Source organism: Syzygium oleosum, unplaced genomic scaffold, assembly GCF_021117445.2.
Source record: "Syzygium oleosum isolate NSW1041296 unplaced genomic scaffold, Sole_v2.1 Sole_v2.25, whole genome shotgun sequence".
NCBI lineage: Eukaryota > Viridiplantae > Streptophyta > Magnoliopsida > Myrtales > Myrtaceae > Syzygium > Syzygium oleosum.
The window spans coordinates 2,178,357-2,204,407 of NW_026607509.1; the positions used below are offsets into that span (position 1 = coordinate 2,178,357).

The window sequence follows — 26,051 nt, forward strand, 5'->3', positions numbered from 1 at the left end:
GATGGAGTTGAGGATTTGATGCACGCAGGGGATTGAGTTGTGGAGTTGCAGCGTCCCAGAGACTAATATCGATGGAGGGAAGATCAAATAGATCAATTAATTGGTACAAGCAAACTCCCCCTCTCTTTCCCTCTCTCCCCCTCCTAACTTTTGACAAGTTTATGGATTGAACGTCGAAGTTTTGAAATCATGTTTCTTTTACTGTTTTCATGTCCTAGTAGTGTCAACTGTCTCTCTCCACCTTCAAATCAGCATGAAAGATCATTTCCACGAGAGATCGCCGGATATTTCAAGTCCGAAGGTTCTTAAATGGAGCACATAATGCTTTGCATCACCAGTCGTGGAAGATAAGACTCATGCTCAAGAACTTTATGTTTGGTATCACATAGGTGAATTTAAGTCAACGCCAATGTCCACGAACTTTAGTAACTCCATGGTTGTTTGTCACGTTTTCCCTCTTAGTGTTCTGGTTCCATTTCTTCGGTGTGGTTGTGGACTGGAGATATTCGAATCTATGCTTGTTTCAGCTTTATGGCTCTCTTCTGAGTTTTTTCTTTGTGCGATGCACTTCAAAGTATACATTTTCAAAGTCAAATGATTGCTTTTGCTGGTAATTTTCGGTTTGTTTCTTGCATAAAGTAAGTAATGTACTCGTCGAAGGCTTCAAGAAAGGATGAGATGCAATGGAATAGGCAAAGTGAATCTGATTATAGTGCACTACGCTGCACTTTATCTTGAGCTTGACAAATTAAGTGCTTGTTTCTATTGCATGCTTGTTACAAACTTATTTCCGTTCATCTTAGAATGAGTTTCCAGGAAAAATTACTGGATTTCTCCTGCTTAACCTTGTATAGCCATCAGCCACAGGTTTGACAGAGAATTATCTATGAAGTCAACATTCCTAGAAACTACATACACACATCATCACATGCCCACTTGATTCAAAGTCAAAGCTTGTACGAAACCGGTAAATCTTCTGTACATAATCGATCCAAGCCCAGATGCTTGGTGAGCCGAACTTCCATTGATAGCAATCCTGTGCGCAGCACGTGACACTAATCACAAAGCCTTATCTAATTACTCCACCTGGATCTCCCCGGTTATCGGTAGACTGTCGGTATGGCTCCCTTTGTAGCATTGTATGGCAAAGCTCTTGGAACCCCGATATGTTGGAATGAAGTGGGTGAAAGAGGACTTACAATTGCACGGATCACTTCAGATATAGTTCCAGTAATTTGTGATGGGCTTAAAATTGCACGAAGTCATTAGAAAAGTTAGCGTATAAGCACCGAAGACCATCGAGTATTTGGAAGCACCTCTTGACCAGAAAGTCGCTAATACGAATGCTGATTAATATTCTTTTTTTCCCTGTTCTGTTGGAGTATTTAGGAACCAAACCACCAACCATTGCCAGCAAAGAATGGTGGGAAGGAACAGAAACAGAGTTTCAGGCATGGCCTCAGACAGTAGGCCTGCCGGTCATAATGAATCCCATCAGTGGTCAAAACTTCATTGCAAAATCCCGCCCTGAATCTTGATAGTCAACTGTCATGAACTCTGCCTTGTATCTAATGCCTTGCCAACTGGTGTGCCCAGTAGCGACCGGCTGCCAATGAAAGCCATTTCCTGGCTTAAATATTAGGTTCAATTTTAATACTCCTCAAGTTTGCCCTGTCCTATTGTCTAACAACTCTCTATAAGCTGTGAAGTACTAGCATCTGATCGATTTTAGTGGATAGTGTTGGTGTCCGATGCTCAGTATCTTTCAGCACCAATGGGGTTGATGAAAAATATCATCACTCAGTTTTTTCTGTGGATAAAGGTAAAGGCCAAACATTATTTGCTGGCACTCCCACACCTCTTTTCAACACCAGAAATCCTTCGTGTGCATTGAGTATTGTGGAGTGTTCTGTAATGAAATTTTCTGATGCATTGTCCATTTCAAGCAAATGTGTAGTTGCTACCTTGCTTCGAACTTACTCTATTAAGCATCAATATTTGGGACTGGAGAATTAATTCAAATCAGGGACATCATGAAGCAATTCTAAGTGATGTTTACTTTTTACTTCCCGTTTTCTGTAGCAGTGTATGCAATTCAACTCTTATTTAATATTGAACGGCACGCAGCTATACGAATATCGATACCTAGAATCATTTAGAATTGTCCCATTATTTTCTAATATTCAGAAACTATTGTTCCAATTTTCAAAATTGTGGACGGAATACAACACATACTTCTAAACCAATCATTCTCATTCTTGTAAAAGGGCGAAATAGCGGGCATCTAATATAGGGATCAAGCAATGAAAACTGAAAAGGAGCTTATTATTCTCTGTGCACATATTTATCTTAAAATAAGCGGAGAACAAAGAAAGGAATGTAGTAAAGATTACAGAGAAAGGTAGCACAATTCAGGCCGCTTTTGCTTTATCTTTCATCAGACAGGCTATTCCAAATCTAATTGGAACAGCATCGAATGGCTTGCAGATTTCCACCAAGAATTGAGTGAACTATGTGACAGTTTGGAATAACGTTGGACATACTACATCCCACCATGTGTATTCCTATGTCTCTGCCTATATAAACGGGCCAAAATCATACTTCTTTGCTATCCTTCTTCTCATAACTAGTTTAGTTCCTGCACAGCGGTTACGCTAAACCTCCTCGTAAACCAATAACACCAATCACAACCATGTCTGAGGTCGTCTCTAGCATCCTCGGACCTCTTGTGGAGAAACTAGATTCATCGGCTGTTGAAGAAATTCAACTGAAAGGGGGCATCAAGGATGACCGAGAGAAGCTCAAGAACATGCTAGAGATGATCAAGAAGGTGCTCGCCGATGCTGAGCAGAAGCAAACAAAAGAGGAAGCTGTGAGGCTTTGGTTGTCAAAGCTTAAAGACTTCTGCTATGATGCCGAGGACGTGCTAGACGAATTCGAAGCCAGGGCTTTGTGGAGATGGGCGAGGTCAACCGAGTGCTTGACCCTTAAAAGAAAGGTACACTACTTGTCCTCGTGGCTATCCAACTCCATTTTCCAGTTTAAAATGACGCATAAAATGAAAGAACTAAGAAAGAGACTTGATGGGATCAATGAAGAGAAAACTCGGTTTAATTTTTCGAGTGATGTTGATAACAACACTATAGTTCCGCGGAGGGAAACTCATTATTTTGTATGCCCTTGGAATGTGATTGGAAGGAACGAAGAAAAGGAAAGAATAATTGAGCTGTTGAGCAGATCAGATAATGGTGGAGCTGGAACGATAGCAGTCGTTCCGATTCTTGGAAAAGCGGGTACTGGAAAGACGACTCTCGCTAAATTGGTATACAAAGATGATAGGGTAAACGAACATTTTGATCACAAAGTTTGGTTATCCAATTCAAAGTTGAGGAGATACTAAGAGACATCGTCAAGTCTCTTGGTCATAGAGAAAAATATGATAGAGTTGAAATGCTGCAAAATTGCGTAAGAAGTATTGTGGAGAAACAAAGATGTTTGTTCGTAATGGACGATATGTGGGAAGTGACACGGAAGGATTGGGTGGGACTGAGAGATTTGTTAGGAGGCGTTTCCGAAGGGAGTAAAGTCATTGTGATTTCACGGAACAAATCGACCGCCTCAATCATGGGCACTGTCCCCCGCTCAATTTGGCTGACCTTTCGCTGGAGGATTCTTTTGCTTTGTTCGTGAAGTGAGCGTGTGATCAAGGGCAAGAGAAGAATCACCCGGACCTTATGGTAATCGGCAAGGAAATCGTGAGCAACTGCGGGGGAAATCCTCTAGCGGTTAAGATTTTGGGAAGCTTGTTGTATTAAAAAAAAAACAACCGGAGCGACGGGAAATATGTAAGAGATAGTGAGATGTGGCAATTACAAACTCATATTTTACCTTCACTAAGGATAAGCTACGATTTAATGCCGCCTTACTTGAAACAATGTTTTGCTTATTGCTCAATATTCCTGAAGAAACGCACGTTAGTCAACTTTGATTTGATCCAACTGTGGATCTCGAACGGGCTCATCCAATCCAGCGGAAATAGTCAGGAGCTGGAAGAGATTGGATGGCAATACTTGGAGGAGCTGTTGTCGAGATCCTTCTTCGATGCTGTCTAGGAAAACTATCCATTCCTGATCTTCGGAATGCACGACCTCATTCACGAACTTGCCATTTCGGTGGCACAAATGGAATCGTCAAACATGAAAGTGTTCACGCAGGATATTTCCCCGATGACTCGGCATACATCATTTCCCGACCCATCTCATGTACCAAAAGATGAATAACGCAGCTGCTTGGGCAAACTCAGCTGCATTCGTACCGTCATGTTTGAGGAGGGTTCCTCTGGGGAGTTCTTTCTGGAGATGTGCATTTCACGATTCAAGCACTTGCGAGTGATAGATCTATATGGCTCTAGCTTTGACATACTGCCTAGTTCCATTGGCGGTCTAAATCATTTGAGGTTTCTTCATTTATCCGACAACTGTAATATCAAGAAACTCCCCCAAATCGTTCTGCAAGCTTCGCAATCTGCAGTGCTTAGGTCTTGGCGGGTGCAGGGGACTCGAGGAATTGCCTGCAGACATCAAGAATATGATCAGCCTCCGCGTTTTGTTCATAACCACCAGACAGTAGCGTTTCCCGGAGAGGGGAATAGGATGCTTGACATCTCTGCGGTGGCTAAGCATTGGAGGGTGTGAGAATTTGGAGGCCTTGTTCGATGACATCCAATCGCTCACGTCGCTCCGTAAGTTGCTCATTGGAGGTTGTCCAAAGTTGGCCTCCTTACCATAGGGCATCAAGAATCTGAAGGCATTGGAGGATCTCTGGATTAGCGGCTGCCGGAACTTGAGGCCGCAAGAAGGCAAAAGTAATGAACCACGCTCCGTGTTGAGGCTTCAATCCTTCATATTCGGGGGATCATCGGAAATTGTTTCTTTGCCCGGGTGGCTCAAAGGTTCTGCATGTACATTGCAGAGGATAATGATTGGAGATTGTCGCAACTTGAGGGTATTGCCCGAGTGGCTGCAAAATTGTTCTTTTTTGAGAACTCTGGGGATTGAAAACTGTCCTAGATTGTCCTCTTTACCAGACGGCGTTCGTCGCATTGCCACATTGACATATCTGCAAATAATTAATTGCGGGGAAATTGAGGAGGAAATCCGATGTTGAAGTAGAATATAATTGCGAATAAATATCTCAACATGTAAGATATTTTCTTATAAGAAGAGTGCCGCAATGTGTGGCTAACGGATTGGCCACTCTAGAAATATCTGTGTGCTTATGTATGAGTATGGAGTTCTCTCGACTGATATTGTAGAGAGAGTCTCTAATAAAAAGGTGTATGTATTTTCTTTAAGTGAGTTGGGCAGTGCTGTTTCCACCTCGTTTCTCATTTTTAATTAATGTGCGATGGTTTTTTTTTTTTTAAAACGAGAGTTGGTGGTTGGGAATTCGCAATATTTCCATGATCTAACTTCAAGATAATGGGGAATTCACACATTACATCTGTTGATGTAATTTACTTGGTAAAGAAAATACTATTTGAGTAACTCAAGTAATTATGGTTATATACAGTATGATACAATCCACGAATGCCCCAAATTACAGCGACTATAACGTGTTTTCTGACCAGAGTGAAACGCTAGTAATGTATACACAAGATTCAACAAATGCATGTTGCGATTTTTTTTTACTCGATTAGGATGATATTTGGAATTGTTTTCTGCTATCTGAAAATCATCATTTTATGATGTTTGCGAGCAAAGAATGCATGGTCATTGGTTCGTTTAATAGTTTATGCTGTTGTAAGCTCTGATATTTTTTTCACACAAATAAATACTATAACATGAGGATAAAAAAAACTATGTATCTTCCCGAAAAGAAAGATCTCCATTTACATTTCTAACCAAAAAAAAAAAAAAGACATGTCTTTTAGTTAGGATTTGAGTGGAAATAAATGATAATTGAGTTATATAATTTGAAATCTTAATTATACTGTTGTATTTTTTTCTTTTTCAACTGATTGTTTGCCTGACCAACGATCTCTTGCTTTGGGGAGCAATGCACAGAGAGGTAAAGGAAATTTCTTGATAAGTAAGAGACTATTTGGCAAGTTGCCAAATAGTAAAAGTTTCTATTTCTTTTGTTCCCAGAATCAGTTTAGGAGCAGAAATCCATTTGTTAAATTTATTGTGCCCGAGCACATTTTTGCAAAAAATTGCTCCCATAATCAGTTTTGGAACAAAATCAATAAGCAAAAAAAAGAAACTTCTTGATTCTGGAACAATTTTTCCATTTCTGATTTTTCTTGATTTTCTTCTTTTTTTTGGTTTGTTGTTGTTCTTCGGAATGCCACCCGCCGGCCACAGGCCAGGGCCGGCGAGGGCGGCTCATGGCTGCAACGGCGAGGCAGACCTCGCCGTCGCCACTCAGGTCCGTCGCCTGGGTGGCGACGGTGGCGGCGAGGGCCGCGACGTCCTAGCCTGTGGCCGGTCGCCGACGCCGGAGACCGTCCACAGGCCAAGGAACGGAAGGGAAAGAAAAAAAAAAGAAAAAAAAGGAAAAAAAGAAAAAATATATATTAAAAAATTCAAAATATTATTAATAAAATGAAATTTTGTGTAGTTACCAAACGCATTTCTATTCTTTTTCTATTATAAGAATGGAAATTTTGTGCAGTTACCAAACGCATTCAAATGATTAGAAATTGTTTCCGGGCATAGAATAAAAAAGAATCATTTCTAAACAAAATCTGTTCTCGGGCACAGAATGATTGCGACACGCAGCCTTAAAATTTTTTATATTTAAAGAATTACATTTCTCTTGACAACTTAAAGGAGCTGCCCTATGTTAGTACACATTTCACACTTGATTTCACTCCTATTTATTGTTTTCGTTAACTTATTTTATTAATTAATTATCATATGCCTGATGTTTTTTTTCCCACCTTGTAAGTTCTTTTCGATTTACTATAAAATCACAAGTCATTTTTTTTATGTTCTCATCACTTTAATGTGAGTATTTCATTCAATAATGACGTCGCTTTAATTTAAAGTATTCCTTGCACAATTACATTCTATAGGATTAATATCACGAAAAACTCCAAACTGATACATCTGTGATAATTTTACCCTGAATTAATTTTTTGACCACCAAAAATCCCAAATTGGTACATCTGTGACAAATTTACCACAAACTATTTTTTTTACCGCAGAAAATCTCAAACAGGTACACCTATGATAATTTTATCCCGAACTATTTTTTTGATCACGAAAAACCCCACACTGGTACATCTGTGATAATTTTATCCCGAACTAATTTTTTGACCACAAAAAATCCCAAACTGGTACACCTGTGACAAATTTATCTTTTGTTTGTTTCCGTTAAATTTTACTGTTAAATTGCTAAGTTTGATGACACATGGTAGTTGACGAGTGTACCAGTTTAAGGTTTTAGCCCTCTGTTTGTCACAAATTTACCAATTTGTGATTTTTCGTGATATTAATTCAATTTAACGGACACTAACGAAGGGTAAATTTGTCACAAATGTACCGGTTTAAGATTTTTAGTGGTCAAAAAATTAATTGGGGGTAAAACTATCACAGGTGTACCAATTTGGGGTTCGTGGTGTTCAAAAAAATAGTTCGGGGTAAAATCATTACAAGTGTACCAGTGTGGGATTTTTGACGGTCCAAAAAATAGTTCGGGATAAATTTACCACAAGTATACTAGTTTGGGATTTTTGGTGGTCAAAAAATTAGTTCGGGGTAAAATTATTACATGTGCACCAGTTTGAGGTTTTTTTATGACATTAATCATTTTTTTTGTGTTATTTTCCCTATTTAAAAAATTGAAAAATAAATCAATTCGGACGGGTCTGAATCGGAAATCCAACAAAAGATACGGACCAAATAGAAAATTACGTGCTTCAAAAAAAGGGCAGGAAAAAAGTTAGGCCTGCGCACCGAAAAGAAAGCGCTTCATCAGAAAACATCAGAGCTAGGGGTGAGCGGTTCCCGGTCCGGTCCGGTTCCAAGGTGGAACCGGGAACCGGACCGAGAGAACCGGTTCCCAATTTTGAGAACCGCGGACCGGACCGGTTGGTTCTAGGACCGGGAACTGGATCGGACCGTCGGTCCGGTCCGGTTCCGCTCCGGTCCAATGGAACCGGTTACTTAGAGTTTAGGGTTTTTTTTTTGTCAAACACTTAAGATTTAGTTCACATTTTACTAATTTTTGTCAATAAATTTATGTCAATGAAGTTCACTTAGGGTTTAATTCACATTTTACTATTTTTTATCAATGAATTTATGATAATAAAGTTCACTTAGAGTTTAGTTCACATTTTATTAATTTTTTAAAGAAAAAAATAGCAAAAATATATATTAAATAGTCGGTCCGGTCCGGTCCAGTTCTCCCTTGGAACCGGGAACCGGACCGCCCGGAAACCGGTTCCGCTTTTAGGAACCGGGAACCGGACCGATAGTCCCGAGAACTGGACCAAACTCGTCGGTCCGGTCCGGTCCGATCCGGTCCCGGTTTGGGCGGTCCAAGTTGCTCACCCCTAATCAGAGCCACACAGGCGCAGCAGCAGCTGCAGCATAGGGCGCAATGGCCGGTGGAGGAGGAGGGAGACCAGCGTCCGCGGGGGGACCCGACCGCTATGATTGCGCCAGCTGGCAGGTGCCTTTGTGGCAGCCGCGTGATCTCAAAGCCCCTCCCCTTCGCCCGAAAAAGGCGTACGGTGCACCTGCGCTGCGCGGAACAGCTGTTAAATTAGCCTACGGCGAGAGCACCGCAGCAGCAGTAGATTGCTGCTCTCGTCCGTACACCTCAGGGCTCTAGCCTTCCAATTCCAGCCTGGCGTGCGCTGTCCAAAACCCTTTTTATTTTCAGGATAATTCCAAACCATGCTCCCCCAAAAAATAGTTTTGTCGGAGCATTCACCCGTGGAAACTCCACGTACGGCTCGTCCGTTGTCCTTCTTTCTTTGTTTTTTTTTGGTCGAAATATGCTGTCTTTCTACGTTTTCGATTGGATTAATATCATGAAAAATTATAAATTAATATATTTATAATAAATTTATTATAAATTAATTTTTTTATCACAAAAAACCCTAAACAGTACACCTATGACAATTTTATTTCGAACTAATTTTTTAACCACCAAAAACTCCGAACTGATACACATGTAACAAATTTACCCTTTGTTAGTGTTCGTTAAATTTTACTATCAAATTATTGAATTTGATGATACGTGGTAGTTGATAGATGTACCAGTTTGAGATTTTACCGTCACAAATTTACGAATTTGTGATTTTTCATGATATTAATCCAGTTTAACGGAGGGTAAATTGTCACAAGTGTACAAGTTTAGGGTTAAAAAATTAATTTTGGGTAAATTTATCATAATTGTACAAGTTTGGGCTTTTTGTGCTTAAAAAATTAGTTTGGGGTAAATTTTTCACAAACGTACCAGTTTAGGGTTTTTTGTAGTTAAAAAATTAGTTATGGGTAAAATTGTCACAGTTGTACTAGTTTGGATTTTTTCGTAATCAAAAAATTAGTTTGTGGTAAATTTGTCACAGGTATACTAATTTAGAGTTTTTTATGGTCAAAAAATTAGTTCGGGATAAAATTATCGTAGATGTATCAGCTTGAGGTTTTTCGTGATATTAACCCTTAGAAGTGTGTGCAGTTTTTCATCCACAATTTTGAAAATTAGAAAAAGACTTTCTGAATATTAGAAATTAATGGAATAAATATTAAATGATTTCAGGTGTCGATATTTGTGTAGCTGCTATTCAATATTAAATAAGAGTCCAATTGCATAAATCACAACATAAAAAAAGGAAGTAAAATGTAAGCATCACACTTCGAATTGCTTCATGATGTCTCTGATTTGAATTAGTTCTCCAGTTCCAATTATCGATGTTAAATAAAATAAGTTCGATGAAAGTTAGAAATTATTAAAATATATTTTGAATTTGCGCCAGATAAAACCCAACACGATGAAAATGTGCGAACGGTCCACTGCATTATTGAAGTAAAGAAAAGTTCGCAACACAGCTGTCGGCCAACTCCAATTGTTGATGGTCTGCAAAAGAAAAGAAGAGAAAAGAGAGCTGTTCATTTCTCCTTTTTAGGCCTTTCCCGTTCTCAACATGTGTGGAGCTCTCCTTTCTTTCTAGGGGTGAGCAACTTGGACTGTCCAAACCGGGACCGGACCGGACCGGACCGACGAGTTTGGTCCGGTTCTCGGGACTATCGGTCCGGTTCCTGGTTCCTAAAAGCGGAATCGGTTTTCGGGCGGTCCGGTTCCCGGTTCCAAGGGAGAACCGGACCGGACCGGACCGACTATTTAATATATATTTTTGTTATTTTTTTCTTTAAAAAAATTAATAAAATGTGAACTAAACTCTAAGTGAACTTTGTTATCATAAATTCATTGATAAAAAATAGTAAAATATGAATTAAACCCTAAGTGAACTTCATTGACATAAATTTATTGACAAAAATTAGTAAAATGTGAACTAAATCTTAAGTGTTTGACAAAAAAAAAACCCTAAACTCTAAGTAACCGGTTCCCGGTCCTAGAACCAACCGGTCCAGTCCGCGGTTCCCAAAATTGGGAACTGGTTCTCTCGGTCCGGTTCCCAGTTCCACCTTGGAACCGGATCGGACTGGGAACCGCTCACCCATATTTCTTTCGTTTGTTTGTTGTGCAAGTGGAGAGCTGGCGTGCATGATTAATCGGTACTGGCAATACCTTTCATTAAAGGGTTAATACCACGAAAAACCCTAAACCGGTACACTTGTGACACATTTACCCCAAACTATTTTTTTGACCATAAAAAATCCCAAACTGGTACACCTATGACAATTTTACCATGAACTATTTTTTTGACCATCAAAAACCCCAAACTGGTACACCTGTGACAATTTTATCCTGAACTTATCACAAAAAACCCCAAATTGGTACATATGTGACAATTTTACCCTGAATTAAAATTTTAATATTATTATTTTTTTATTTTTTTCGAATTTTTATTTATTTTATTTATTTTTTTCCTTTTATTTTTTTTTCTTCATCTTCCAGAGGCGGAAGCCGGCGAGGGCCGCCCTCGCCGGCGTCGGGCGAGGGCCGTCCTCGCCAGATCCGGCGAGGGCGACCCTCGCCGGTATCGGGTGAGGGCTGCCCTCGCCTGCGTCGGGCGAGGGCCGCCCTCGCCGGCGTCGGACGAGGGCCGCCCTCGCCGGCGTCGGGCGAGGGCCGTCCTCTCGCCAGATCCGGCGAGGCCGACCTTCGCCGGTATCGGGCAATGGCTTCCTCTCTGCGTCGGGCGAGGGCCGCCTCGCCGGCATCGGGCGAGGGCGTCCGCCGGCATCGGCGAGGCGACCCTCGCCGCGTGCCGGCGAGGGCGCCTCGCCCGCCTGTGCGACGGCTATCCTCGCCCGACGCGGTGAGGTCGCCCTCGCCTGGGTCAGGCGAGGGTCGCCCGACACAGGCGAGGGTCGCCCTCGCCTGGGTCAGGCGAGGGTCGCCCTCGCCGGTGTCGGGCGAGGGTCGCCCTCACCGGCGTCGGGCGAGGACAACCCTCATCCGTCGCCGGCGAGGGCCGCCCTTGCTAGATCCAGCGAGGGTCGCCCTTGTCGAGTCGAGCGAGGGCAGCCCTCGCCGGCTTCCGCCTCTGGCCGGTCGCCGGACCGGTGACCGGCCAGAGGTTGAAATTGAAGAAAAAGAAAAGAAAAGAAAAGAAAAGAAAAGAATAAAAAATTCAAAAAAATTAAAAATAATATTAAAAATTAGTTCGGGGTAAAATTGTCACATGTGTACCAGTTTGGGGTTTTTTGTGGTATGTTCGGGGTAAAATTGTCACAGGTGTACCAGTTTGGGGTTTTTTATGGTAAAAAAAATAGTTTGGGGTAAATGTGTCACAAGTGTACCAGTTTAGGATTTTTCGTGGTATTAACCCTTCATTAAATGAAGAGGACCTGCGGAGACTTCTATAATCGGTGGAAAGGGACATCCACAAATTGCTTTTACAATGACGATGTAGCCTTTTTTTCTACAATTTGAGATTTTTTAAGATCAAAAAATTAATTTGAATTAAAATTATTATATGTGTATCAGTTTGAGATTTTTTATGATATTAATTATTTTTTTATGTTATTTATGCTATTTTAAAAAATAAGAAAATAAATCAATTTGGACGGGTCTGAATCGGAAATCCAACAAAAGATACGGAATTTGTGAAGGATGCCTTTACTTTTTTTACTTTAGACATAGGGCTCTATCGTCATTGTAAAAGCAATTTGTGGGTGTCCCCATTCCACCAACTATAGAAGTCTCCGCAGGTCCTCTTCATTTAATGAAAGGTATGGCCAGTGGCCCAGTACCGATTAGTCATGCATGCCAGCTTTCCACTAATGGCTAAATTCAGTTAGTTTACCATTCATGTGATTGTCCATCCTCTCACTTGGGCTTGGAGAGAACACTCAAGCGACTACATTTACTTCTTCTTCTTTTTCTGGTTTCACGTTACTCAGTCATTAGGATTCCCCCATGGGCACATTGAGAAAAATTGACGTCATATAGTTTCCGATCCAAACCATATCAACTCGGGAAAACAAAATATCGAGGCTTCATTCTGATCTTACTTGCAAGTTCACTCTTCTCTCTCTCTCTCTCTCTCCCTCCTCTGCTGATTTTGTGTAAGGATGAAGGAGTCTCCTCTCCATTATTTTGCCCCCTTTGGGAGGAACCGAGTAGCCAAAGATTTAGTAATTACAATATACAAATTAAGCGCGAAAGATATCACCGTAAAATTTTCTTTACACTACCGCTGAATGGTCTATTTTCCTTTCTTTTTTTGTGGTAAAAGATGCAGAAGCCTAAGATGCAAAGCCGTTGGCAATGGGTATATTTTTTGTGTGACCTTGGTCCACTATAGACTCGATGAGTCCTAACAATTGATGCATTGGGGAATTTCTTGCTTGTACTAGGTCCATTAAGTCGAGTCCATGTCGATCGTTGATTGGCTAAGCCTATATGTGACACACGTGAGACTTACATGAGCAATGATTATAACGGACCCAATCTGATAAAGTGTAACCCAAGCCCAAGAATGCATGTACTTCGTATGATAAGTCCTACACAATTGGCAATGACGGACCCAGGGTACCAATTGCACCTTTCCTTATTTTTGCCTCTTTTTTTGTTATGAGCGATATTTGGATTCAACGCATATCGTTTGGGTCTCATATGAAAATCATGTAATATAATGAGTGAGAGCTTTTGGGTTCATGCAAACCGGGTCATTGCAATAAAAAAGCCTCTTTGTTTCTTCAAAATTTGGCTCTAATGGCAACAAGGAACATCCTTCACTGCATGCGTGATGGATTTTTCTAAGCCATGGGTATGGTCGAGTTCAAGTTGACCTTTTCTATTCTTCTTATCTTTACAATTGTTTGAGTCGAAATAGCTCATCTTTTTCGAGTAATCCTATTTTTCAAAGTGTAACGTTTTCTCGTTCTGGAGTTTAGAGTAAGGTTGCGTCTGGTCAGGCACCAATCAAAGTAAAAGTTTTCAATTTTTTACACACATGTCGTATGAATATTATCAAGTAAGAGTAACACTGCAACTAAAAGAGTTAATTCATAGAATTGCTATACAAAATTGCGGGTAAGACTATCACATCATTTTGTCAATTATTTCCAAACGCATTACTCTTATGAAAACGAGCAACGGTTATTCACATTCAAATCTGCACTTGCACGGAACCACCTTTTGGAACCTATTCCTCAAATGACCGCATAAAATGTAAAAGTTCTTAATTCTATGCCTTTTTGTGCTTTTGCACTTTGGATCTAGCTGTGATGAATGAGTGCCCTGAACTTACTTTGAGTTGGGTTCTTAATAGGGAACTCCAAAAAGGTTCTTGAAGGAGATACGGAAATAATCTCTCTAAGTCGATGCTTCTCAAGGTCCCAGACGGTTCGACCTGGGCAGTAGAACTAGAAAAGAGTAACAACGAGGAGGTTTGGTTTGTGGAAATCTATGGAGCGTTACTCCATTGGTCGGGGTCATCTCAACCTTTTCAAATATGGAGGCAACTCTATTTTTCAGGTGATGACATTCGATAAAAGTGCTCCCGAGGTAGATTATTCCTCGAGCATTGGTGAAATACCAAACCCCTAGTATCGATTTCTCTCAAGCGAAAGGGGAAGACATTTGTCGAACTTGAAGATTTAGAGAGCTTTACACGATGTCGAAAACGAGGGATCAATCACTTTTACCCTGTACTAGCCAAGTATCCGAACCCCTCATCCCTCGCTCATAATGAAAAGAGTTTTTATTTCTCTTTTCGTTCCAAAAAAAGAAAAGTAGAAAATTTTTACTTCTCATTTCTGTTCCAAACCTATTTCTAAACTAAAAATTTGTTCCAAAAATAGAAAAAGGAAATTGTATTACCAAACGGATTTTTGTTCCAAACCGATTTTCGGGAACAGAAAAATAGAAAAACAAAGAAAGATCCTGAGCTTAATCCATCCCTGGCATATCTCAAATTGCAATGTTGATGCTATTTATACTGCCTCGTATTCTGAGTGGTCTTGCTAAGTTGATTTGGTTTGTGTAGGAAAGCATGTGACATGTTTTTTCTTCAGATTTTTCAGCTTAATCCAAGGTGCACCTTTGCCTAGCTTGAGGTAGCTTCCCAGCTATGCCTCCGTTATGCAGTTGTGATGAACGATGAAAAGTGCAACTCCTTCAGCTTTTGTTTTCTTCCTTTTTGAGCTAGTTTCAATTTATTCGTTCTTTCTTTTTTTTTATCTTTCTTTCTTTTATATTTTATATTTTTGAAATGGTTCTCTCAACATCGGTGCTTCTCGTGTTTTTATTAGTTATTATTATTTAATTTTTTTGGGGCAATCTCTATTCCAATTCGTGGCAATTTCATGATAGGCCTTTTGGATGTTGGTTGATGACATGATGATTTGGGAGTTGCAAATTGTTGTTAGTTAGTCACTTCTAATTTGAGGGACAGGTAAATGTTTAGTTATTTTGATATACAAACAACATCTTTGATGTTTTCATGCTAAATGAATGATGAAAATTCAGACCATTGTTCCTTTCTTTGTGTAGTAGGCTGGATCAATCTAAATGGCGAGAGGCCTTTTGAAACGTAACTTATGTGATGTGGTAACTTTTCATTTATTTGTAGCATTCGCATGTGATTAGTGATTTGGGTTAATACCACAAAACACCATAAACTGGTACACTTGTGACACATTTACCCCAAATTATTTTTTTGACCATAAAAAATCCTAAACTGGTACATCTGTGACAATTTTACCCCGAACATACCACAAAAAACCCCAAACTGGTACACATGTGACAATTTTACCCCGAACTAATTTTTAATATTATTTTTTTTATTTTTTTTGAATTTTTTCTTTTTTCTTTTCTTTTCTTTTTTTTCCTTCATCTTCAGCCTCTGGCCGGTCGCCGGTCCGGCGACTAGCCAGAGGCGGAAGCTGGCGAGGGCCGGCCTCGCCCGACGCAGGCGAAGGTCGCCCTCGCCCGGATCCGGCGTCCGGCGAGGGCGACCCTACCGCTGCGCGGGCGAGGGTCTCCCTTGCCCCTGGGCGAGCGAGGGCGGCCCTCGTCCGACGCAGCGAGGGCGGCCCTCGCCCGACGCAGCGAGGCGGCCCCGCCGGCTTCCGCCTTTGGCCGGTCGCGCAGACCGGCGACCGGCCGAGTTTGAAAATGAAAAAAAAGAAAAGAAAAGAATAAAAATAAATAAAAATTCGAAAAAATAAAAAAATTATTAAAATTTTAATTCATGGTAAAATTGTCACATATGTACCAGTTTGGGGTTTTTGGTGGTAAGTTCAGGGTAAAATTATCACAGGTGTACTAGTTTGGGGTTTTTTGTGGTCAAAAAAATAGTTCAAGGTAAAATTGTCACAGGTATACCAGTTTGGGGTTTTTTATGGTCAAAAAAATAGTTTGGGGTAAATGTGTCACAAGTATACCAGTTTAGGGTTTTTCGTGGTATTAACCCTAGTGATTGTCTTATACATCGAAATAACTTTCAAGATGCTTAGTAAATTTTTTGACTAAATATTATATGGTCAGTAAATTTTATTATGCTTGGATAAGTCGCGTGTGTATTTGGAGTTAATTTGGCCGTTGAATTCTTCCACGTGTCACCCATCCAATAATGAATGTGAAAATTATATTTTAGATTGATGGTGGGCCTAATAAAAGCCGAGAAAGTTACTAAAATTAATATGGATAGCACATTTCCAGCTAAATTATAAACTCCATCTCAAATTTAAGATCAATTCTGAATATGTTGACCTAATGTGTTGGGCCGACAAACATTACAAAAGTCCTAAAAAACGAATCTGGGCTTATTCTAGACACTTAATTGAGATGACGGTCCAACTTTAGTCTTAAGGTATCCTTATGCGACTCCTTTTTGCTTTTTCATTTAGGTTTCTGGCCCACTCGGAACCCTGAGAAAATTAAGTGCGGTCACTCTTCGCTTTCAAACAAGAGCCTTCAAGTTGGATAAACTAAGGTGCAAAAACGGAATCTTTCATTTGATTATAATTATCATGATTTCCAAAGCAGAGTTTAATAAACAAAAGAAGCCTTAAAAGGCACAAAGAAATAGAGATCGAAGTAGGGCTCCACAAACAACATAAAGTTTAAGCAAAGTTAATGCGCTACTAAGTAGATCCGCATTTCACGGTTAATGACAAACGAAATCACGTGAAGAGCAATATCATTGGGTACCACGCACTCGCTCACGTTACTAGTAGTAGTGGAACCGCAACTTGTTTGCTATTTGAGAGATCCGAGGCCGCACTCATTACTCTTGTCCGTTCGTTGCATGGGGTCTAAAACTATATTTTTCATGTATTATTCTAAATGTCAGTTTTAACCTATGTTGCCTTTGTTCATACTTCAAGTTAATTATTTACATTTTTAATTGAAGGAATTAAATACATTTGAAATCCTAATCTGTCACCTTATGTTGATTCCCGCGAGCCCCCACGTGCACATATCGATGAAAATTTTAACTTTGTGAAAAAGATTAATGATTCTACTTATCACGTGTGTGTGGGTGGTGTGGCCTGTCCTTGTCCATTTGTCTCGTTTATTAATTACATTTTGTTATATCGATAATGATGGACTATAAACAAGCGATAATCCTAGCCGAATCATCTTCTTACTTTAACATCTGGTAATCATTTGTTTTTTTCATTTTTTTAGGCCACTTGATGGAAGTGCCATTTAGATTTTATAAGGCGGAGAAATCAATTAAAGTTCACAAATTTTGTCTTGATTGAGAAGACCGAGAGCGGTCATTTTCTATTCTTATTTTTGGCCAATGACAAACTTGAAAAGTGTGCAACCAAGTTTTCAGCTTCCCAAGGATTTGATAGTGTTTAGTTCTAACTTAACTAAGGTTACATTGCGGATGTCCATAGTCGATACCCATCTCCTCCTTTCTAGTGGTTTGAATCTTCATTTAAGATTTTGAATCGTTGGAGCTCTAATACTAAATCTCGGCCATCGATAAGTAAAACATTATCAACGATTGCTATTCAATATACAAATCAATAACACGGCCATTTTTTGTTTTAGAGATGTTTCGAACTATATACCATTTCGAAAATTAAACTTCAATCTTTTTCTCGTTCAATTAGGTTAATTATAATGTTACTCCTATGTTTTTAATATGGTTTCATTGACCCACACAAGCAGAGGGTTTAGGACTACTACCTAATGAATATTTGTCCATTAGTGGTGGAGGTGAGGATGTCGAGACTTGGACATTGGTGATGGTGCCCAGTCAAGTAAAGAAACAATAAAACCATCTCTGTATAATCTAGCGAAGCATTTTATTATTACCAATTTCAACTTTTAATTAAAAAGTACGGGGATACATCGGAAGGAGATCTCTTACACGATAGTAGTAATAGATTATTTGCTCATTTTACCTTATAATTTGGTTGGATATGAGTCTGGTGCAAATCCACATGGAGTTGGCTTTGATTTTTTAATCTCATTTCGATCTGTTGTTAAAATATTTAGTGTCCTATAACCAATTAGTACACTAAAATTGAGTTAAAAATTGAATTCTGACACATATTGCCACCTCTATTTAGAACTCTGTGTCACATGGATCTGAATTATCCTTGACCGTTTGTTTTCTTTATTAATTGCATTTGTTATGTTGATGATGACAAACTGTATAAAGTACTTATTACAGCAGGGATGATTTAAAGGAATCATTTTATTCATTAGATCTTGATTCACACAAGCCCCCACATACAAATATCGATGAAAATATTAATATAATTAGAAGGATTAAAGATGCTACTTGCAACGTGCGTGTTTGGGTGTGGCCTGTGCTCGTCCATTTCTTCTATTAATTACAATTTGTTACACAGACAATGACAGACTATAATAAGTCCTTATTAAACAAGCTAATCCAAGTCGAAGCATTTTCTTACAATAACAGCTGGTAATAATTTGTTTTTGATTTTTTTTAACCCACTTGATGGACCTATAGCTTGATTCTTAGGGTTAATATTACGAAAAATCTCAAACTGGTACATATATGATAAATTCACCCAAAACTAATTTTTTTACTACGAAAAACCCCAAACTGGTATACCTGTAACAATTTTACCCTCCGTTAGTTTCGTTAAATTTTACTGTCAAATTTTTGAGTTGGATGATACGTGACAGTTGACGGGTGTATCACTTTACGGTTTTACTTTCTGCTTGTCATAGGTATACCGGTTTGTATTTTTTGTGATATTAATTCAATTTAACCGAGGGTAAATTTATCATAAATGTACAAGTTCGGGGTTTTTGGTGATAAAAAATTAGTTTGGGGTAAAATTATTACAGGTGTATCAATTTGGAGTTTTTCATAATCAAAAAATTAATTTTTGATAAATTTATCATATATATATTAATTTGAGATTTTTCGTAATATTAATTTTAATTTTTATAATACGAAGAAATCAAACAAAGAAAATCAATTTAAGTCCCCAGTTGATTGAGAAGATCGAGAGCGGTCATTTTTTATTTCTATGTTAGATCAGTGAGGACTTGGAGCAGTGTGCTATCAAGTTTTCAGCTTCCCAAGGATTTGACTAGAGCTTTGTTAAGGCCTCAATTAATTAAGGTGATACTATCGATGTGCATAGTCCATACCCCTTTCCTCTTTCTTTCTCGTGACGTGGGTCTTTGTGAAGGTTCTGAATCATTGAATCTCGGCCGTCGATAATCACATATGTCAGCAAAAAGTTGTTGTGTTCCTGCATATCACCAGAATCTGAAAATTATCGACCTGTCAAGGACCAAAATCCGACTGAATGGAAAAAGAAGAAGTAATGCTTATGTATAAAGACTCATTAAAAAAAACTATAAAAATTATCCACTAGATTTGCATTGCATGAAAGTGTTTTAGTAAAATATATTTTTTAAATCATAAAAAATAAATTTTCTTAAATTTGGTTAAATATGAAAGTGTTTTCGCAATAAAAATCGGGTCGGATGTGAGTTAGGTATGGATCAAAAAATTTATATTACGAATATATGAATCATAAATAGATTAATAAGTCAATTTAGATAGAATTATTTGTGATCCGATTCAAATTCAAATCGACTCATCCGTTTAACATGCGTGGTATCTTATAAGATACAGAGTAAGTAAAGATTAAAGAGAAAGGTAGCAGAATACAGACCACTTTTGCTTTACCTTAATTCAGACGAAGGTATCCCGAATCCATTTGGAACGGCATCGAATTGCCCCACAATCTTCTTCTTCAACATGGGTGCTCTGCTCAATTCCCCCACAATCAATTATCCACAGCTCTCGTGAAAATGGTTTTTTCTTCAAATTCCAAGGCATGGCGTGGCAGTTGACAATGCAAGTAAATCAAGACAATATAAGGAACATGATCTCAAAACATCGAATTTTAATTCATGAACGTGTCGAAAAAAAGAGGGGGAAATTTCCTACAACTTTCTCATTCGGCATTTTTACACTTCCACGACTTGGTAAACAGAAAAGACTAATCCGAATAAGTTAAGTAATCACCATTACATACACTATAATACAGTCCACAAATGCCTTGACTAACAGTCGAATTAATGAGTATTGTGATGAATGTGGAATACGAATAATATACGCATAAAATTAAAAAAATTTCCGATTCTTGGGATGGAGATTGTCACTGTGTGAAGAAATGTATGATGCGACTTTCCTTTACTAAGTGAGATTAAAATAAATATGTTCCTTCGGGAAAAGTAAGATCTCAGTTTGCATTTCTTAAAAAAAAAATCACGTGTCTTTTTAATGAGAATTTGAGTGGTTATAAATGATAATTGACTTGTGTAATTTGAAGTCTTGGTTATAATGTTTTGGGAAAATTTCAATTAAGGACCCCAAGTGGGGTCCTTTTCTTAAAAGAGGACCTAAAGTGAATATGGTGTCAAATAAGGACTTGAAATGCCCAATCAGTCTCAAATAGGGGTTCGAAGTGCTCAACTCGTCTTAGGTAAGGGCCTGGGTTCGCCGGCCGGTCAAATCTCGCCGGTCGGCGAGCACAGTTATTGTTCCGGCAACCGGAACAGTACATTTCATCTCTATTTTTTTTCCTTTTTCTATTTTTTTTTCTTCTCTTCCCTCCGCCGGCCATAGCCGGGGCCGGCGGAGGTCGCTGGCCTCAGGCGGAGGCCACCCTCGTCAGCGTCGGACGAGGGCCGCCCTCGCCTGGGCTGGGCGGGCGAGGGTCGCCCTCGCCCGACCCTGGCGAGGGTCGCCCTCCCCCGACCCTGGCGAGGGTCGCCTTGGCCAGATCCGGCGAGCGCAACTCGCCCGCCCGGCCCTGGGCCGAGGGCCGCCCTGCCGGCGTCGGGCGGGGCGAGGGTTGCCCTCGCCGAACCGGGCGAGGGTCGCCCTCGCCCGCCCACTCGACGCCGGCGTGGGCGACCCTCGACTGGGCGGGCGAGGGCAACCCTCGCCGGCGTCGGGCGAGGGCAGCCTCCGCCTGAGGCTATGGCTGGTGGAGGGAAGAGAAAAAAAAAACAGAAAAAGGAAAAAAAAAATAGAGACGAAATTTACTGTTCCGGTTGCCGGAACAGTAACTGTGCTCACCGGTCGGTGAGATTTGACCGGCCGGCAAACCCAGGTCCTTACCTGAGACGAATTGAGCACTTTTTGCCCCTATTTGAGACTAATTAGGCACTTCTAACCCTTATTTGACACTGTTTACTTTGGGTCCTCTTTTGAGAATGGGGTCCTTTTAATTGGAATTTTCCCTAATGTTTTGGCTTTCTTTTTCCAACCCGCTTACACCTATGCGGTTACATAGAAACGTCTTTAACTCTCCAAATCCTCTCCAACTCGAATCATCATTCACTTCTTTATTTTTTTTTAAATAAAAAATTTTGAACTGGGTAATGAAATAAATTAGGGTTAATACCACGAAAAACCCCAAACTGGTACACCTGTGACAAATTTACCCCAAACTATTTTTTTGACCACAAAAAACCCTAAACTGGTACACCTGTGACAATTTTATCCCGAACTATTTTTTTGACCATCAAAAACCCCACACTGGTATACCTGTGACAATTTTACCCCCGAACTAATTTTTTGGCCACCAAAAACCCCAAACTGGTACACCTGTGACAAATTTACCCTCCATTAGTTTCCGTTAAATTTTACTGTCAAATTGCTAAGTTTAATGACACGTGGTAATTGACATGTGTACTGATTTTGGGTTTTACCCCTCTGTTTGTCACAAGTTTACCAATTTGTGATTTTTTGTGATATTAATATAATTTAATGGACACTAACAGAGGGTAAATTTATCATAAATGTATCAGTTTGGGGTTTTTAGTGGTCAAAAAATTAGTTCAAGGGTAAAATTGTCATAGGTGTATCAGTGTGAGGTTTTTGGTGGTCAAAGAAATAGTTCAGGGTAAAATTGTCACAAGTGTACCAGTTTGGGATTTTTGGTGGTCAAAAAAATAGTTCGGGGTAAATTTATCACAGATGTACCAGTTTGGGGGTTTTTGTGGTCAAAAAAATAGTTCGGGGTAAAATTGTCACAGGTGTACCAGTTTAGGGTTTTTCGTGGTATTAACCCAATAAATTATTATGTTTGTTCACTGACAACTAAAGATAAGCATAATCTGCAGTCGAGCCCATTTTTCACTAAAAGGTCCATCGTGTCTCCCAGTCATGGCCACGGTTCGGAACCGGCGGTTCCGGTTCGTGGCCAAGCATGAACCGGAACCGGAACCTCCCCTGGCGGTTCCGGTTCCGGGCCGGTTCCGGTTCCGGTTCAGGTTCGGAACCGGTTCCGGGCCGGTTCATATTTTTTTTTCTTTTCTTCCTCCGCCGGCCATAGCCGGGGCCGGCGGAGGTCGCCGGCCTCGCCGGCGTCTGGCGAGGGCCGCCCTCGCTTGGGCTGGGCGAGGCCGGCCTCGCTAGATCGGGCGAGGGCTCGACCTCGCCGGTGTCGGGCGAGGCCGACCTCGCCCTGCAACCTGGCGAGGCCGGCCTCTGGCGAGGCTCGCCGGTCGAGGCTGGCCTCGCCAGTTGTAGGCGAGATCGGCCTCGCCCAACACCGGCGAGGTCGAGGCTGGGGGGTTTTTTTTTTTTTTTTAAAAAGCTTTGCCCGTCCGTTGCCAAGCAGCCAAGGGCTGCTGAGGGGCGGCAGAGGGCAGCAGTTTTTTTTTTTTTTTCGGAACCGAGCTCGGAACCGCCGGTTCCATAATTTCTGGAACCGGGCCCATAGGGCACGGGCCGGTTCCGGTTCCAAACCGCAGGCCCGGTCAACGGGCCGGGCCCGGGTTTGACCGGTCCGGTTCCGGGCCGAAACCGGCCCGTGGCCACCACTAGTGCCTCCCCACCACCCAAAAAAAAAAGACGTCTGATTGAAACCCTAAACCCACCATGTGGTACGCATAATATAAAAACACGAAACTAGGTTTTCGTTTCCCCATCGTCATTGACAGAGAGAGAAAGCTTCCACCTTCTCTGCTGCCTCCGCCATCGTCCTTCTCTCCAGAGTCTCAATTCCCTTCCCACTGCGCAAATACTGCCCCCACTCTCTCCGTCTCTCGTCCTTCGCCGTTTCTTTTCCATGCATGCTTACCGTGTTATCATGATAACAAGTTTGGTTCCTTCATAGCGGCTAGGCTAAACCTCCTTGAAAACTAATAACACCAATCACAACCATGACTGATGTCGTCTCTAGCATCCTTGGACCTCTTTTGGAGAAACTAGCTTCATCGGCTGTTGAAGAAATTCAACTAGTATGGGTCATCAAGGATGACCGAGAGAAGCTCAAGAACACGCTAGAAATGATCCAAAAGGTGCTCGCCGATGCTGAGCATAAGCAAACAATAGAGGCACCTGTAAGGCTTTGGCTATCGAAGCTCAAAGACTTCTGCTATGATGCCGAGGACGTGTTAGACGAATTCGAAGCCAGGGCTTTGTTGAGGCGGGTGAGGTCGACCGAGCACTTGACCTTCAAAAGGAAGGTACGCTACTTGTCCTTGTGGATATCCAACTTCATTTTCCAGTTTAAGATGGCACATAATATGAAAGAATTGAGGAAGAAACTTGATGGGATCGATGAAGAGAAAATTAAGTTCAACTTGTCGAGTAACGTTCATGACAAGACTATAGTTCCGCGGAGGGAAACTCATTCTTTTGTAGCCCCTCTGAATGTGATTGGAAGGAAGAAAGAAAAGGAAAGGATAATAGAGCTGTTGATAGGATCAGATGATGGTGGAGCTGGAAAGATAACAGTCGTACCGATTCTTGGAATGGGGGGTACCGGAAAGACAACTCTCGCTAAATTGGTATATAATGATGATAGGGTAAACGAACATTTCAAAGACAACAAAATTTGGTTATCCATGCCGGTAGAATTCGAAGTTGAGAAGATAATAAGAGACATCATCAAATCTTTTAGTGCCGAAACAAAATGTGATAGCTGGAGTCTTGAAACGCTGCAAAATCACCTAAGAAACCTCGTGAAGAGCAAAAGGTGTTTATGCATAATGGACGATGTGTGGGCAATGAGAAGGGAGGATTGGGTGGCATTGAGCGATTTGTTAGGAGGCGTTTCCGAAGGGAGTAAAGTCATCGTGACTTCGCGGAATAAATCAATCGCCTCAATCATGGGTACTGTCCCCCCATGTAATTTGGCCGACCTTTCGCTGGAGGATTCTTTGACTTTGTTTGTGAAGTGCGCGTTCGATCAAGGGCAAGAGAAGAATCGCCCGGACCTCATGGCAATCGGCGAGGAAATCGTGAGCAAGTGCGGAGGAAATCCTCTGGCAGTGAAAACTTTGGGAAGCTTGTTGTATTCGAAAAACAACCGGAGTGACTGGGAATACGTAAGAGATAGTGAGATGTGGCAATTACAAACTGATATTTTACCTTCACTGAGAATAAGCTACGATCTAATGCCGCCTTACTTGAAACGATGTTTTGCTTATTGCTCGATATTCCCAAAGATCAGCGGGTTCAGTAACATGTCTGCGATCCAACTGTGGATCTCGAATGGGCTTATCCAATCCAGCGGAAATAATCAGGAGCTGGAAGAGATAGGATGGCAGTACTTGGAGGATCTGTGGTCGAGATCCTTCATTGATTTTGTCGAGGAAGACTCTCTGGTGGTGAGGTTCCGAATGCATGACCTCATTCGCGAACTCGCCATTTCAGTGGCACAAACCGAAACGTCCACCATGGAAGTGTGGGGACAGGATATTTCCCCGACGACTCGACATATATCATTCCCCAACCCATCTCGTGTACCGAAAGACGAACTATGCGGCTGCTTGAGCAAACTTGGTTGCGTTCGTACCATCACGTTTGAGAAGGGTTCCTCTGGGGAGTTCTTTCTGGAGACATGCATTTCACGATTTAAGCACTTGCGAGTGCTATGGCTAGAAGACTGTGGCTTTGACTTACTGCCTAGTTCCATTGGCCGTCTAAAGCATTTGAGGTATCTTAGTTTAGGCCGCAACTATGATATCAAGAAACTCCCCAAATCGGTCTGCAAGCTTCACAATCTGCAGTTCTTAGTTCTTGGTGCGTGCACGGAACTCGAGGAATTGCCTGCAAACATTAGGAATATGATCAGCCTCCGCAGTTTGGATGTAACCACGAAACAGCGGCGTTTCCCAGAGGGTGGAATAGGATGCTTGACCTCTTTGCGGTGGCTATTCATTGAAGGGTGCAAGAATTTGGAGGCCTTGTTCGATGATATCCACTTGCTCACGTCGCTCCGTAAGTTGTTCATTGTAGATTGTCCGAAGTTGGCCTCCTTACCACAAGGCATCAAGAATCTGAAGGCATTGAAGGATCTCTTTATTGGTGACTGCGAGAGCTTGAGGTTGCCAGAAGGCGAAAGTAATGAGTTGAGGCTTCAATCCTTCGGATTCGTGGAATTACCGGAACTAGTTTCTTTACCCGGGTGGCTTGAAGGTTCTGCAAGTACACTGCAGAGCATAAAAATTGCAAATTGTCCCAACTTGAGTGTGTTGCCCGAGTGGCTTCAAAATTGTTCTTCTCTAAGAACACTGGAGATTGAAGACTGTCCTGCATTGTCCTCTTTACCGGATGGCATTAGCCGCATTGCCACATTGACAAAGTTGAGGATATCTGATTGCGAAGAATTGAGCAGTTGCGGAGAAGAAGAAGATTCAAATTGATCCATCGGTAAAAGCAAACTCCCCTTCTTTTTTCGACACGTTTATGAATCAAAAGTTGATGTTTTGAGATCATGTTCCTTATAGTCTTAATTTACATGCGTAGTTAACTGCCATGCCATGCCTTGGAATCTGAAGAAAATCATTTGCACGAGAGAACGTCGACGGAACCTATGTGTTGCATTGCCAGCCGGAACTTCCTTTTGGTCCCTCAAGATCAAGAACGTTCTGTTTGGTTGATCAATGCCAATGTCTCTGAAACTCCTGTAACTCCACGACTC

General features: G+C 41.0%; 1 protein-coding gene and 1 long non-coding RNA gene across 2 annotated transcripts; one reads left to right on the forward strand and one right to left on the reverse strand.

Annotated features, from left to right (window-relative positions):
- Positions 1-3,803: 3,803 nt before the first annotated feature.
- LOC130134921 (uncharacterized) lies at positions 3,804-5,039 on the reverse strand. Its single transcript, XR_008814449.1, has 2 exons — positions 4,662-5,039; positions 3,804-4,570 (listed from the first exon to the last, which is right to left on the reverse strand). It is a non-coding gene; the product is annotated as an uncharacterized LOC130134921 (long non-coding RNA).
- Positions 5,040-23,283: 18,244 nt separating this feature from the next.
- LOC115668689 (putative disease resistance protein RGA1) lies at positions 23,284-25,773 on the forward strand. Its single transcript, XM_030590098.2, has one exon. The coding sequence runs from the start codon at positions 23,284-23,286 to the stop codon at positions 25,771-25,773; it is 2,490 nt and encodes an 829-aa protein (XP_030445958.2).
- Positions 25,774-26,051: the final 278 nt, after the last annotated feature.

Excerpts from the sequence above, each read along its gene's own strand:
- LOC115668689 (XM_030590098.2), top strand. The coding sequence starts at position 23,284 with ATGACTGATGTCGTCTCTAGCATCCTTGGACCTCTTTTGGAGAAACTA.